Source organism: Ovis canadensis, chromosome 1, assembly GCF_042477335.2.
Source record: "Ovis canadensis isolate MfBH-ARS-UI-01 breed Bighorn chromosome 1, ARS-UI_OviCan_v2, whole genome shotgun sequence".
NCBI lineage: Eukaryota > Metazoa > Chordata > Mammalia > Artiodactyla > Bovidae > Ovis > Ovis canadensis.
Window position 1 is genome coordinate 164,500,569 of NC_091245.1, and position 14,100 is coordinate 164,514,668.

Sequence of the window (14,100 nt, forward strand, 5' to 3'; positions counted from 1 at the left end):
TTATTAATAGGAAGGGGTATAGTCTGAAGTTGTTAAAATGTAGTTATTCAAACAGAAATTATTGACTGTAGATCTCTATACTTTCAGAGTGGAGGATGCAGTGTGTATACTTTGTGCTCAGTCATTTCTAACTCTTTGCAACCCCATGGACTGGAATACTCCATGCAGAAATACTGATGCGGGTTGCCATTTCCTACTCCAGGGGATCTTCCCCACCCAGGGATTGAACCTGTGTCTCTTGTGCCTCCTGCATTGGCAGGAGGATTTTTTACCACTGTGCCAAATTACATACATTCCCTGTGAAACAATATCAATTTTGATTAGAGATTTATCTAAAACAAGAATGATCTGAATAAGTACTTTAGAAGCTCCTCAATGGTTAGAATGCATAGAATTTCAAACACTTATTTTGATAGTTTTTCCTCAGGTTTTATTATTTGTATCTTGTCTATTTATATTCTTAATGGTTAGCTTACCATATTGAATGAGCTTTAATAGTGCTGGTTTGTCTTTAAATTTAAGTGTAAAAGAGTCATATAACACCTGTAGTATGCTAGAATGAAAGACACTTAGATAAATAATTTCATGGTCCTCTTTGAGATGTTGGATCACCATTGATAAGTCATGGGTGTATTTTGCAAAAATCATATCCACGCTTCGAAAGGAACTCATTGTTTCTGGAAAATACCTTCTGAATTTAAAGCAAGCAAAATTACAAATGAAATTTTAGATACGGAATTGTTTTTAAGTTCGTGGAGTTGATAAAATGAATTATTTGTGGAATTTTAAAATGGAAATTATATGATGTAACAATCCAGTAGACTGAGAAAAGTGGCTGTTCTGTTAGAAACTATACCAATTGACATTCCACCAGTCTTGGTTAGATAACTCTCTACATCCAACTAAAATAAGAAGCTGCAAACTAGATGAGTTAAACAATCTTATTATAAAGCATTGACGTATGGTGTCTAGAATAGAATACTTATTCACTGTAGAAAACAGCTTATCATTTCCATTGTACCTTAATAAAAATATTATGTTTTCCCAAAAAGAACGTAAGGTTACCAAAATGTGTTTTTGTTTTATTGAAATTTAAGTTTCATTAAACAAATATAATTACAATCTAAATTATAATATAAAAGTATGTGATATTAGATTTATAAATAATGACAATGCCAGTTAATTTCAATGTGCTCAAATATTTTTACTGAAACTTAAAAAAAAGGATAAACAAGATTTTTCTATTCATATAAGTGGCAGAATTCTTGTATGTAAACACAGAAGTGAAGATAATTCAGTGATCTAGCTCAGAGCAAAAACCAAGGTGTTTCCAATTCTTACAAAAGCTTTTTTGCACCATGTTTGCCTCTCTGTTAAGTGCCATTCAAACTGTTCCTAAAACATATCTATACACTCCTACCTCAGGGATTGGTACTATTTCTTCTTCACTATCTCACCTCTAAGATGTCACTTAAATGTCAGAACCTCAGGAAGGCCTTCTCTGGCCACACTGTAATTTCAGGCCTCTTCCCCCCATCTCTCTGTCTTATTTTTTTTTTCCATTGTACTTTCTACCATATTGTTCAGTTGAGTAATTTACAATTTTTATTGCCTCTCCCCACTCTAAATAAGATCCTTGAAGGCAGGGAGCTTTTATTCAGCTTGTTCACTACTGCAATCCTAGTATTCAGAATAATACTTAAGTATTTCTTGAATAAATATAAGTCTTATCTATATATGTTGCTGCTGCTACTAAGTCACTTCAGTCATGTCCAACTCTTTGCTACTCTATGGACTATAGCCCACAAGGCTCCTCTGTCCATGGGATTCTCCAGGCAATGATACTGGAGTGGGTTGCCACTTCCTTCTCCAGGGAATCTTCCCGACCCAAGGATTGAGCCCATGTCTCTTTTGTCTCCTGCATTTGACAGTCGAGTTCTTTATCACTAGCGCTACCTGGGAAGTCTATGTACACATTTTCTATCAAAATAGACATGTATATATTTAACTGAATACTGAAAAATAAACTTCAATTTGTGGCAAATTGGATATGAAGACAAATGGTTAACTGGAGTGCATTTATCATTGGTCTAGTTATTTGATCACATATTAGATGCTATTTTAGGCTGGTTATAGAGTACTAGTGGAGAAGGAAATGGTTACCCACTTCAGTATTCTTATCTGAAGTATCCCACGTACAGAGGAGCCTGGTGGGCTACAGTCCAGGGGGTCGCAAAGAGTAGGATATGAGTGAGCAACTGAGCATAGAGTACTAGAAACCATTTAAAGTTCTTTATACATATTAATTAATTTGTACTTCACAACAAACCTATGAAACAGGTACTATACAATAAGCTTCATTTTATAGTTGAGGAGAAAAGTGAAAATGAAAATGTTAGTCACTAACTCAGTCATGTCTGACTCTTTGCGACCCCACAAACTATAGCCTGCCATGCTCCTCTGTCCATGGAAATTCTCCAGTCAAGAATACTAGAGTGGGTGGCCATTCCCTTCTTCAGGGGATCTTTCCAACCTAAGATTCAAACTAGGATCTCCTGCATTACAGGCAGATTCTTTACCATCTGAGCCACCAGGGAAGTTAGAGGATAAATAAGTGTCCCTTGATGTTGCAACTAACATGTAAGAAGGTAAGGTTCATACCAGGACAGCTGGCATGCTCAGAACCCTTTCTGAAATGAAAGGCTGCTTGTTAAAATCCTGTACCACTGTTGCTTTACTTCACTTGTGCCCTTTTTATTCTTTTTTCTTTCAGTAAAACAGAAAATTTTGGAGGTAATCATAGATGTTTAACCATTGTGGTTTTATAATCATTTCTTTTTTTTCTTTTTTGCAGTGGGATGCCATCACTGAAATGGATGAACACAACAGGCCCATTCACACATACCAGGTATGCAATGTGATGGAGCCAAACCAAAACAACTGGCTTCGTACAAACTGGATCTCTCGTGATGCAGCTCAGAAAATTTACGTGGAGATGAAGTTTACACTGAGGGATTGTAATAGCATCCCATGGGTCTTGGGGACTTGCAAAGAAACGTTTAATCTATATTATGTGGAATCAGATGAGTCCCATGGAATTAAATTCAAGCCAAGCCAGTATACAAAGATTGACACAATTGCTGCTGATGAAAGTTTTACCCAGATGGATTTGGGTGATCGCATCCTCAAACTCAACACTGAGATTCGTGAGCTGGGGCCTATAGAAAGGAAAGGATTTTATCTGGCTTTTCAAGACATCGGGGCATGCATTGCCCTAGTTTCCGTCCGTGTTTTCTACAAAAAATGCCCCTTTACTGTTCGTAACCTGGCCGTGTTTCCAGACACTATCCCAAGGGTTGATTCTTCCTCCTTGGTTGAAGTAAGGGGCTCCTGTGTGAAGAGTGCAGAAGAGCGTGACACTCCTAAGCTCTATTGTGGAGCTGATGGAGATTGGCTGGTTCCTCTTGGAAGATGTATCTGCAGTACAGGATATGAAGAAATTGAAGGTTCTTGCCATGGTAAGAAAAACACATTTAAATAATTATTCATGCATTCACATGATGGCTTTTTCAACATAAATATATTTATTTTCAGTTAATACATTTTGGATTATTATTCCTGGAAGAATTAATTGTGCAAGAAATGAACTCATATTAACTGTAAGATAATTTCTGATTTTTGTCCCACCTAGGAATAGTGTATTAAAATGTTAAATAAGTTATATACCATGACAAATGTTCTTCCATTCTGCCTTCAGCAGAGTAGTTGCTATATGAATTGCTGTATTCACTTGATTTTTGTAAAGGAAAACAACATCAATAGCAACAACAAAAAGCAAAAGGAATTCAAAGCAGGCATTTGCTTAACTTTCATGTTTTGGTGGTTCATAGAGAATATGACAGTTTGAAAAAAATTCTTTCCTGTTGAGCTGTAATAATTGTAGTACCCAGATAAGCTGAAATTATATTTAAATAAATGAGGAATTCATATGTATGCATATGAATAATTATACATTTTACAACATACAAGATAGTTTATAGGAATGTTATATGTTTTGTGATTGAGTACTGAGTGTATCAGAGCTTAATTTATCCTTTGCTACTATTAAATATAATTTCCTACCATATAACACATTATTTTTTGTTTGTTTGTTTAGATAGCACTATTTGTGTAAAATCTAATTGTTAGGAAGTATTAACACACTGAAATGCTATTAAGTTTAAAACCATACCTTTCATGTTTTATGATAATGACATATTTGTAATTTTAAACATGAAAAGTTTTTTGTGTGAATCACTTTATGAAGGCTTATTAATCTAATAAATATATATATACTTAAAATTTTGTGCATAATGCCTGATAAAGATAAATCATATCTATTACATTTGGATATAGGACTCATAATCAAAATACAAATAAAGAAATGAAAGTAATGTTTGGTAAATAATAGCATAGAAGATATTTTTCCTCTCAATGGTAAATTATTTAAGGATTTTTTTGTTTTGTTTTCTGTAGCATCAATCATATTGAATTTTCTGACTTTTTTGGTGATGTTATGTTCCTACCCATTAAAAAGGATGAAAATAAGAAAAACATTTGTTTCTATATAGGGACATATGTGAATTTTTAACTGTTTTATCTATTTATAAAATACTTGAGTTCTTGAATGCTCAAAAGTTCACTAAAGCCATCAATATATGACTATGTTAGGTCATTTGAAAATACGTTTTTATGCAAAGCCTGTGGTGTATTTTTATAAAGTATAAGCCTATTTTTCTTCACTATCTAAACATTAAAATATATTTCATTGAAGCTTTATGTATAATTAATTCAGTTTTTTTCATATATAGCAAGGATTTAGAATGAAACAAAAATTAGTTGGAAATGAATCTTTTAAGAGGCACTGTAAAAAAATTTACATTGGAAAATGCACTAAAGAAAAATTCACATGTATGGATCATTTTTTAATGAGATTAAGAAGGCAATAATAGCCAAGGGTAAATCATATTGCATACACTAACCATGTAAGGTTATCATACTTTGTCTTAGGTAGAAGCTGAGTATTGGTAAAAATAATAAAGTTTTAAATTATTTAAAGAATAGTTATCTATGGATTTAAATGATTATTATTAAGTATACTTTATGGTGTTGATCACATAATTAAAAGTATTGACAGTTATTGATGACTAGATGTTTTTTGCTTAATATGTTTGCTCTATGAAATTTCAATCTTACTTGCATGCTTTAAAATTCCTTCACTTTTGAGCAAAGATGATTTTGGATGAGTGATAATTATCGGCTTATCTAGAGCTACTGCTTGACTCATTCATTTTTATGGCTTACATTCTTTATTCTATTTTATTTGATTGCAGAAATGAGTACAGTACAAATGCTGGGTGCAGTACAAATGCTCATCATCTTCTTGTAGCAATGGAAGAAATTGGAATATTATGATTGGATTCTAAATCTGTTGCTTACTAACTTCCTTGTTCATAAATAAATTAGTGGTTATAATCAATGATAAAGTGTATGAAAAACTATTACATGAAAATACATGTACCTGGTTTCAATTGAATATAATGAATTGCTATTTACAAGTACAAAGTTGATGTTGGGACCTCATTTTTAGAGAAGGTATATTATACTACCACCGGTTTCCATTTTAAAGTATTTATTTGTGTTCTTGATGCTTCATATTGCCCCTTTCTAGCCTCTGATAATAATGTTTTATTGATTTCATTGCTCTCCACAAACAACTTATCTCATAGCCAAATATCAGAATTATCTATAACCTAAATGAATAAAGTATAACTCTTGATGGTAAATTATTTAAGGGTTTTTTTTAATATACATGAATATTGGAATATACATAAATAAAGTACAGATCAGATAAAAATGTTACCATATGCTTATGTAGATATAATGGGAAAAGAAAGAACAATATTTCTATATCACTTTCTTTTGTCCTGGCTTATTGTGTTAGAACACTATCTTAGCTATTAACATTTTTAAATATATGATGATCTGTTAATAATTTTGATTTGTAGTAGAGATAAATATAGAGTTGTATGTTTCAATGATCTATTGCTATTGAGGTAAAATAACCCAAAATTTATAACTTAAAGCCACAGTGATTTATGATTTCTCAGGTCTCATATGTGGGTAATTCTTTTGCTTATTATAAACAGAGGTCACTCATGTAGCTGAATTCATCTGGAAGTGGGACAGGGATTGGAATGTCTAAGATGATCCCTTATATTCCAGGGCTTCTCTCTATATGGCCTCATGTCATTGAAGAATTTGACTCAAAAATTTTTAGAGTATAGTGGTTGACTGAAGAGGGAGTTTTTCACATGACTAGGTATAAAGTGAGTTTACAAGGGGACTGCAAAAGGGCTGAATACCTGGAAGTATGTTTATAGGAAGCTGCAAGTGTAAGAGAATACCACAGTCTTCTCTCTTAATTCTCATGACTAATGCCCCTCTTTCATGCTCAAAGGCCCACATCCTCCCAAAGATCTATTCCATTAAGACATTGTGTTGAAGTCCAGAAGAGCTTCATTGAAATCACTTATGGATGTGAATGAAGCTTCCCAGCTAAAGCTCTCCTTGATCTGGAGAACTAAAAATTAAACAAGACGCCATTGTTCCTCATGTATACAACATACATGGGGCAGGAATAGAAAAATTGTAAAAGATTCTAATGTTCCTAAAAGCAGGGGATGTAGGAGTCACTGGTTCACAGTGATTTAAGAAGGCCACACATTTAAATGGCTTCATTCACGTGTCTGATGCTTCATCTAGGATGCCATAAAGTCACTTATTGTGTAAATCCTGATAGCAGTTTTATATATTTCATTTTAGGAAAATATTCTATGTTTTTTTCTTTCTCTTTCATTGAAAGTTGGAGAAGGAAATGGCAATCCACTCCAGTACTATTGCCTAGAAAGTCCCATGGACAGAGGAGCCTGGTAGGCTACAGTCCACGGGGTTGCAAAGAGTTGGACACGACTGAGCGACTTCACTTTCACTTTCACTTTCATTGAAAGTAGTTGGTCATCATGCCTTTCAAGGGGCTTCACAGTTTGGCCATATCCTGTTATTTTCTGACTTTGGCAAGTTCTGTCTCCTGTTCTGTTTTTGTTACTTTTGAATAATCTATGTATTTTTCCTGTCTCTCGCTGTTTTTCATATTTTATCTAGCTGCTTGCATCCCTTTCTTCTTCCTTTACTGTGGTGGATTTTTATTTGTCTTTCAAGGTCTAGCACAGATGTCATATATCTGGATCTTCACAAAGTTAATGTCCCTGTCATCTGTGCAATAATTTGTACTAATTATTTATGTGCCTGTTTTACCAGGCCTGTTAGATAAAAGAGATATATTTAAAATCATTTCTGTAATAAAGAGTAAGAAATTTATTGATGTCAGTGATTAGCGGAACCAGGTTGTACTGAACAGTTAAAGGTAGAAGGCATTGGTGTACCGACAACAAGCTGTTTCTTCATATTTCTGTGAGACAGGAAGCTTTTCTTCAGGAAGGGCTGTGGTATTTTAGATGTGGAAAGCCATTGAAATCCATGCATCCCTCATTTTATGAATCATGATTCCAAAGTAGAGAGAACAGAATTTTATTCCCTGGGGGGACTCAGTAAATAATACCAGATTTATAACTAAAGCCTTGATAATTCTCAATCTGGTCTTTATGTGTTTTCTCCCCCTCAGTTCCTCCCTCCCCTCTTCCCCTTCCTTTCATTTCCTCATTCAAAGCACCCGGCTCTTACTATGACGCTTTAACTTTTCCTGCCTGCCACACAGTGCAGAGGAGGCCCTAGTTACTCATCATTAATTAGGCCCTTTTTGCTCTGTTTGTTTTGTGGAGTATGATACGGAGTCTAACAGTGTCTAATAGTAGACACTATGTAGAACAGTGTCTACATGCTGCTGAGAATGATGGGAAAATATAGATTTATCTGGGACTTTGTTGTGAGAGATAATAAACAGGAAAAATTGCAGTGAGGTTTTAGGAATAATCATTACTTACTTAAATACATTTGAGAACTCTTGGCCTACTATGTAACAAAGGTACAGAGGAGCCTGGCAGGCTACAGTCCATAGGGTCGCAACAAGTCGAACACAACTGAAGCAACTTAGCCCACAAGCATACATTTTATCCTAAAAGTTATACTACTAAGTGTTTCAAACTGTGACTCCTTTCTCTGTAAAGCTGTTAAGATCTATCTAAATCCAAATTCTAGAAGCACTAAAGAAAGAAGCACTTTTTGAAAAATTAATTACTTAATTTTATTTGGAGGATAATTACCTTACAATATTGTGGTGTTTTTTGTCATACATCTACATGAATTGGCCACAGGAATACATGTGTCCTCCCATCCTGAGCACCCCTCTCACCTCCCTCTCCACCCTATCCCTCCAGGTTGTCCCAGAGCACCAGCTTTGGGTGCCCTGCTTCATGCATGGAACTTGTGCTGGTCATTTGCTTTACATATAGTAATGCCCATGTTTCAGTGCTATTTTCTTAAATCATCCCACCCTTGCCTTCTCCCACTGAGTCAGAAAGTCTGTTCTTTACATCTGTGTCTCATTTGCTGCCCTGCATGTAGGATCGTCAGTGTTTCAATAAGGTTTGAATAGACATAAACATTGTATTAAGCAGATATGCTAAAATTTAAAACCAAGCACAATAATTTGGATTACTCTGCATTATAGGTAGTATTTTGTAGTTGACTCCAATATCTCTATTTTTCATAACTTTTTGTTTCATAGGTTCATAATTGAAATTGTCATATTTGGAAATATTGATGTTACAAATTTAATTTTTAATTGTCTTAATTTATTCCACTAAGGGCTTGAATAAAAAGTAGCATTGATTCATAAAGCATTGATTCACATCAAATAATCTTCCATTTCATATAACTAAGAATATCTTAACACTATGAAAGAAAATTGGAAACAATTAGCATACAAAATTGAACAATTTTTGTTGAGTTCTAAAATGACATGAATTCCTAATAAACTCCTCTTTGGTATTAACTTAGAATAAATCTCATTTAGGTAATGGCACTTGTACTTGCAGATATTGTTTAGGGTTTGGTACTTTAGACCTGTTTTGAATATATATGTATATTTATTGCAAAGATATCTTCTTTAAGCTTTTAAATACCACATGAGCTAATTTAACAAAATAGCATCTGACTGTGAAAATTAAAGTTCTAAAAAATTGTGTCTTATAACTTTTCCTAGAAACATGCTTTTATTTATTTCCCCTCTAGTGCTGCTTTAAAATTCTAGAGGAAAGGATGATGGCAATTCTTGGGCCATTGCATTATTGTTTACAGAGGTGAATGGGATATGCAGGGCCTCTGGTGACATAGCTATTGATTTGATCTTCTGAAGAGTGATATTATTAAGGCTTCATGACTCTGTCTTCTCTTGCAGTTCAGAAGCATTTATGCTCTGTGTTTTCTGTCTAATTATGTCATCAGAGATGATTGTGGAAGCAGAGAGCATAAAGAAATTCTGAAACACAAGGATTTTCTGGCATTAAATAAGGTGGTTTGAGAATGTGATGAAAAGCTGAAAGGTGAGATTGGGATCAGAAAATGGGGATGACATATTGGTCCAAACAGTATTTTCGCTTTCTAAAGGTTATCACAACCTGAATATAAACCCTTACAATATAACCTTCAATTCCAAATAAAGCTGCCTTATTGCATGAAGCAATTCCAGATTATCATATGGCTTGAGAAGAATATGAAATCAAGAGGCTTGAAGGCATCTAAAAATAGAATGTATTTCCAACCAAAACAGAATAAAGTTAAATAACTATATTGTAGTTTCTTCTTTGTCACAGTTTTTTAAATAGGTTAAAACATAGACTGTCTTGAAATTGATCATTCTTTATAAACTATTTTGACCAAATTTTAACTTCAATTTTAGTCTCTAATTTATTCTGTCAATCTGAAACCTATAAATCCTATTTCTATAGAAGCTATGCTTAATTAAAAAAATTTTCTGAACACATATATCTTTAAGATGGGATAAAATTATTCAATATCCCTGTTTTCTTTCCAAACATGACACTCATGTCACCCTCTGAAATTACTACCTTTCTTGTGGACATTGTCTAGAGTTCAGTTTTGCCTTTTAAAGAAGTGAAATCTATATATTCATAAAGTCAGTACTTAGATATACCAAGCTATATTAACAGATTTATTTTTCATTTTTTTCATTTATCATCTCTTTTCTTCTGGGTTCATTATTTTATTAGTGAAGTATAACCTTTCGTAGATCTTTTGGCAAAGTTCTATAATTTGAAGCTCTTTATTTAATGGATATCTATTTTGTCCTCCCTTTTCATTGTTTGCTTCTTTAGATATAGAATACTAAGTGACTATTACTTTCCCTTGGGACTTCCCTTGTGGATCAGACGGTAAAGTGTCTGCTTACAATGTGGGAGACCCGGGTTCAATCCCTGGGTCAGGAAGATCCCCTGGAGAAGGAAATGGCAACCCACTCCAATACTCTTGCCTGAAAAATCCCATGAACAGAGGAGCCTGGTAGGCTGCAGTCCATAGGGTTGCAAAGAGTCAGACACGACTGAGCGACTTCACACTATTACTTTACCTCAACACTCAGAGTATTATTTCCTTATCCATAATAATCTATTGTTGCCAGTGAACTTCTGACAATCTTAACTGTCATTCTTTGGGAGGTTATCTATAGTTTCCATATTTTTGGTCTTCAGCTACATTATATATATTCAGCTCAGTTCAATTTAGTCGCTCAGTCTTGTCTGACTCTTTGCAACCCCATGAACTACAGCACACCAGGCCTTCCTGTCCATCACCAAATTCCAGAGTACATCCAAACCCATGTCCATTGAGTCAGTGATGACATCCAACCATCTCACCCTCTGTTGTCCCCTTCTCCTCCTGCCCTCAATCTTTCCCAGCATCAGAGTCTTTTCCAATGAGTCAGCTCTCCGCATCAGGTGGCCAAACTATTGGAGTTTCAACTTCAACATCAGTCCTTCCAATGAATACCCAGGACTGATCTCCTTTAATATGGACTGGTTGGATCTCCTTGCAGTCCAAGGGACTCTCAAGAGTCTTCCCCAACACCACAGTTCAAAAGCACTAATTCTTCTGTGCTCAGCTTTCTTCATAGTCCAACTCTCATATCCATACATGACTTCTGGAAAAACTATAACCTTGACAAGACGGACCTTTGTTGGCAAAGTAATGTCTCTGCTTTTTAATGCGCTGTCTAGGTTGGTCATAACTTTCGTTCCAAGGAGTAAACATCTTTTAATTTCATGTCTGCAGTCACCATCTGCAGTGATTTTGGAGCCCAGAAAAATAAAGTCAGCCACTGTTTTCCCATCTATTTCCCATGAAGTGATGGGACCAGATGCCATGATGTTAGTTTTCTGAATGTTGAGCTTTAAGCCAACTTTTTCACTCTCCTATTTCACTTTCAAGAGGGTCTTTAGTTCTTCTTCACTTTCTGCCATTAGGGTGGTGTCATCTGCATATCTGAGGTTATTAATATTTCTCCCGGCAATCTTGATTCTGGCTTCTGCTTCCTCCAGCCCAGCATTTCTCATGATGTACTCTGCATATGAGTTAAATAAGCAGGGTGACAATAGACAGCCTTGACGTACTCCTTTTCCTATTTGGCCCCAGTCTGTTATTCCATGTCCAGTTCTAACTATTGCTTCCTGACCTGTATACACGTTTCTCAAGAGGCAGGTCAGGTGATCTGGTATTCCCATCACTTGAAGAATTTTCCACAGTTTATTGTGATCCACACAGTCAAAGGCTTTGGCATAGTCAATAAAGCAGGAATAGATGTGTTTCTGGAACTCTCTTGCTTTTTAAATGATCCAGCAGATGTTGGCAATTTAATCTCTGGTTCCTCTGCCTTTTCTAAAACCAGCTTGAACATCTGAAAATTTACAGTTCACACATTGCAGAAGCCTGGCTTGGAGAATTTTGAGCATTGCTTTACTATTGTGTGAGATGAGGGCAATTGTATGATAGTTTGAGCATTCTTTGTCATTGCCTTTCTTTGGAATTGGAATGAAAACTGACCTTTTCCAGTCCTGTGGCCACTGTTGAGTTCTTTAAATTTGCTGGCATATTGCATGTAGCACTTTCACAACATCATCTTTTAGGATTTGAAATAGCTCGATTATTTATGTAATTGTTATAATTTGTTTTTTTTTTCCTGCTTCACTTCACATTTTGTTTTAACATGAAAACGTGTATGTGTGTGTTGCTCTATTCTGTTCTGTATTTCTAGAATATCTGTGAAATATTTGTTGAAGACTTTTAATATTATCTTATTTATCTCTGATATGCTTTTTAAAAAATGTTTCATTGTTAGCTGATTTCCAGGTTGTGAATTTTCACTTAGGCTACATCTGCCTAAGAGATTACTTCATCTATTTAGTTTTTTATTTTCATTCTCACTCATTACTATTTTATTTTTGCCTGTTTAGTTTCATAATTTTTATGGATATTATTTTTTTCTTTTTAGATTTTAAAGTTATATTCAAATAAATTTTGAAAGAAATTGAGTCTAGATATTATTTCTAAGCATTAGTGTCAACATGTACTTTTGAATTGTAACTTATATGCTAACTTGTTTTCTATGTCTTTTTTTTTTTTACTTAGAGTGTTTATAGTTGCACTAATCTTTCCAAAGGACTTAAAAAAATTGATAGCCCTAAAAAGTTTACCTTAGAATTCATGTTAGTATTCTGGTTCAGAGAAATTCTACTCCATGCAGTGATTCAGGGATATAGGACTTCTTGCATTTAGTGGGCCAGCCATCTCCTGGAGCTTCATAGTTATCCATGTCCAGCTTAGAAGTTGTAAAAAGAGATTGGAGAAGGTATATGTGCTTCTTAACCCACTCAGATCTGAGGTGAGGTGAAGTCACTCAGTCGTGTCTGACTCTTTGCAACCCCACGGACTGTAGCCTACCAGGCTCTTCCATCCATGGGATTTTCCAAGCAAGAGTACTGGAGTGGGTTGCCATTTCCTTCTCCAGAGGCCCTTCCCAACCCAGGGACTGAACCCAGGTCTCCCACATTGTAGCCAGACGCTTTACCATCTCAGCCACCAGGGAAATCTACTCAGATCTGAAGAACCACATTAATTACTCTTGTGTACTAGCAGTGGGAACTAATTATGTGGCCAGACCTAGCTGCAAATAGGGATGGGATGTTATTTAATGCTCCCTGATTCAGTAGTCACTTTCCATCAACAATTCTGTATCACAGAAGAAGAAGCGCGGTTTTTGTAGATACTTTCCTATCTCTGCAGTAGTCTGCTACTTCAGCCAGAGTATACTTAATCATCCTCATATGTACAAATACGTTTGTCAATACAAAGTTTTTTCCATCAGGTTCAAATATGAACTCTTGTCAGCTGGTGACCTACACATTAAATAACAAGATACACAATGGTTGAAATAAATATAAAACTGTCATTAAAAAGGAGAATAATGGGAAGCAGATAGCTGTGAGTGCTCCATAGCAGTGACGGGCAGCATTGTGTAGAACCTCAGTAGTTGAACAGATGCTTTCAATGGACCTCAGTACACAATCTGTGAACTTCTTTTTATCCTTACGATTCTGAATTAGTTATGGGTGGCTGAATGACTTTCATACCTGTTTCACGATCATCTGTATTGGGTACTCCAGAGTCATTTCGTAGTTATAGGCTTCTTTAGAACAGACTCATGATTTTTTGTCAGTAGGATTCTCTAAAAGTCACAGTCACCTTTTAAATCTGTTTGTCAATTGTACATGTCAGAAGCAACACACAAAATCCACACCTGGAATTTTTTCTTTGTGTGCACATACACACATACACATACACACATGCCCTTCTATTAGGGTAGTATTTAAAAGTTGAGAAGACAAAATTCCAAATTCTAGAACATTGTTTTCTTAAAAGCCTTGGCATAGAACTGATTTATACATTTTAATCAAAGTGGCCACAATTGTAAAAATTACATAATCAATAGAGTAAAATCTTCTTTATGTAAACTTTAGTATTAAGCTAAAT

At 34.9% G+C, this 14,100-nt stretch overlaps 1 protein-coding gene across 1 annotated transcript in view; it reads left to right on the forward strand.

Annotated features, from left to right (window-relative positions):
* The window catches only part of EPHA6 (EPH receptor A6), a 975,318-nt gene that overhangs the window by 193,462 nt on the left and 767,756 nt on the right, over window positions 1-14,100 (forward strand). Inside the window, exon 3 of the mRNA XM_069550620.1 lies at window positions 2,855-3,518. Within this exon, the coding sequence (XP_069406721.1) occupies window positions 2,855-3,518 (664 nt within the window). The remainder of the gene's footprint in view (window positions 1-2,854; window positions 3,519-14,100) is intronic.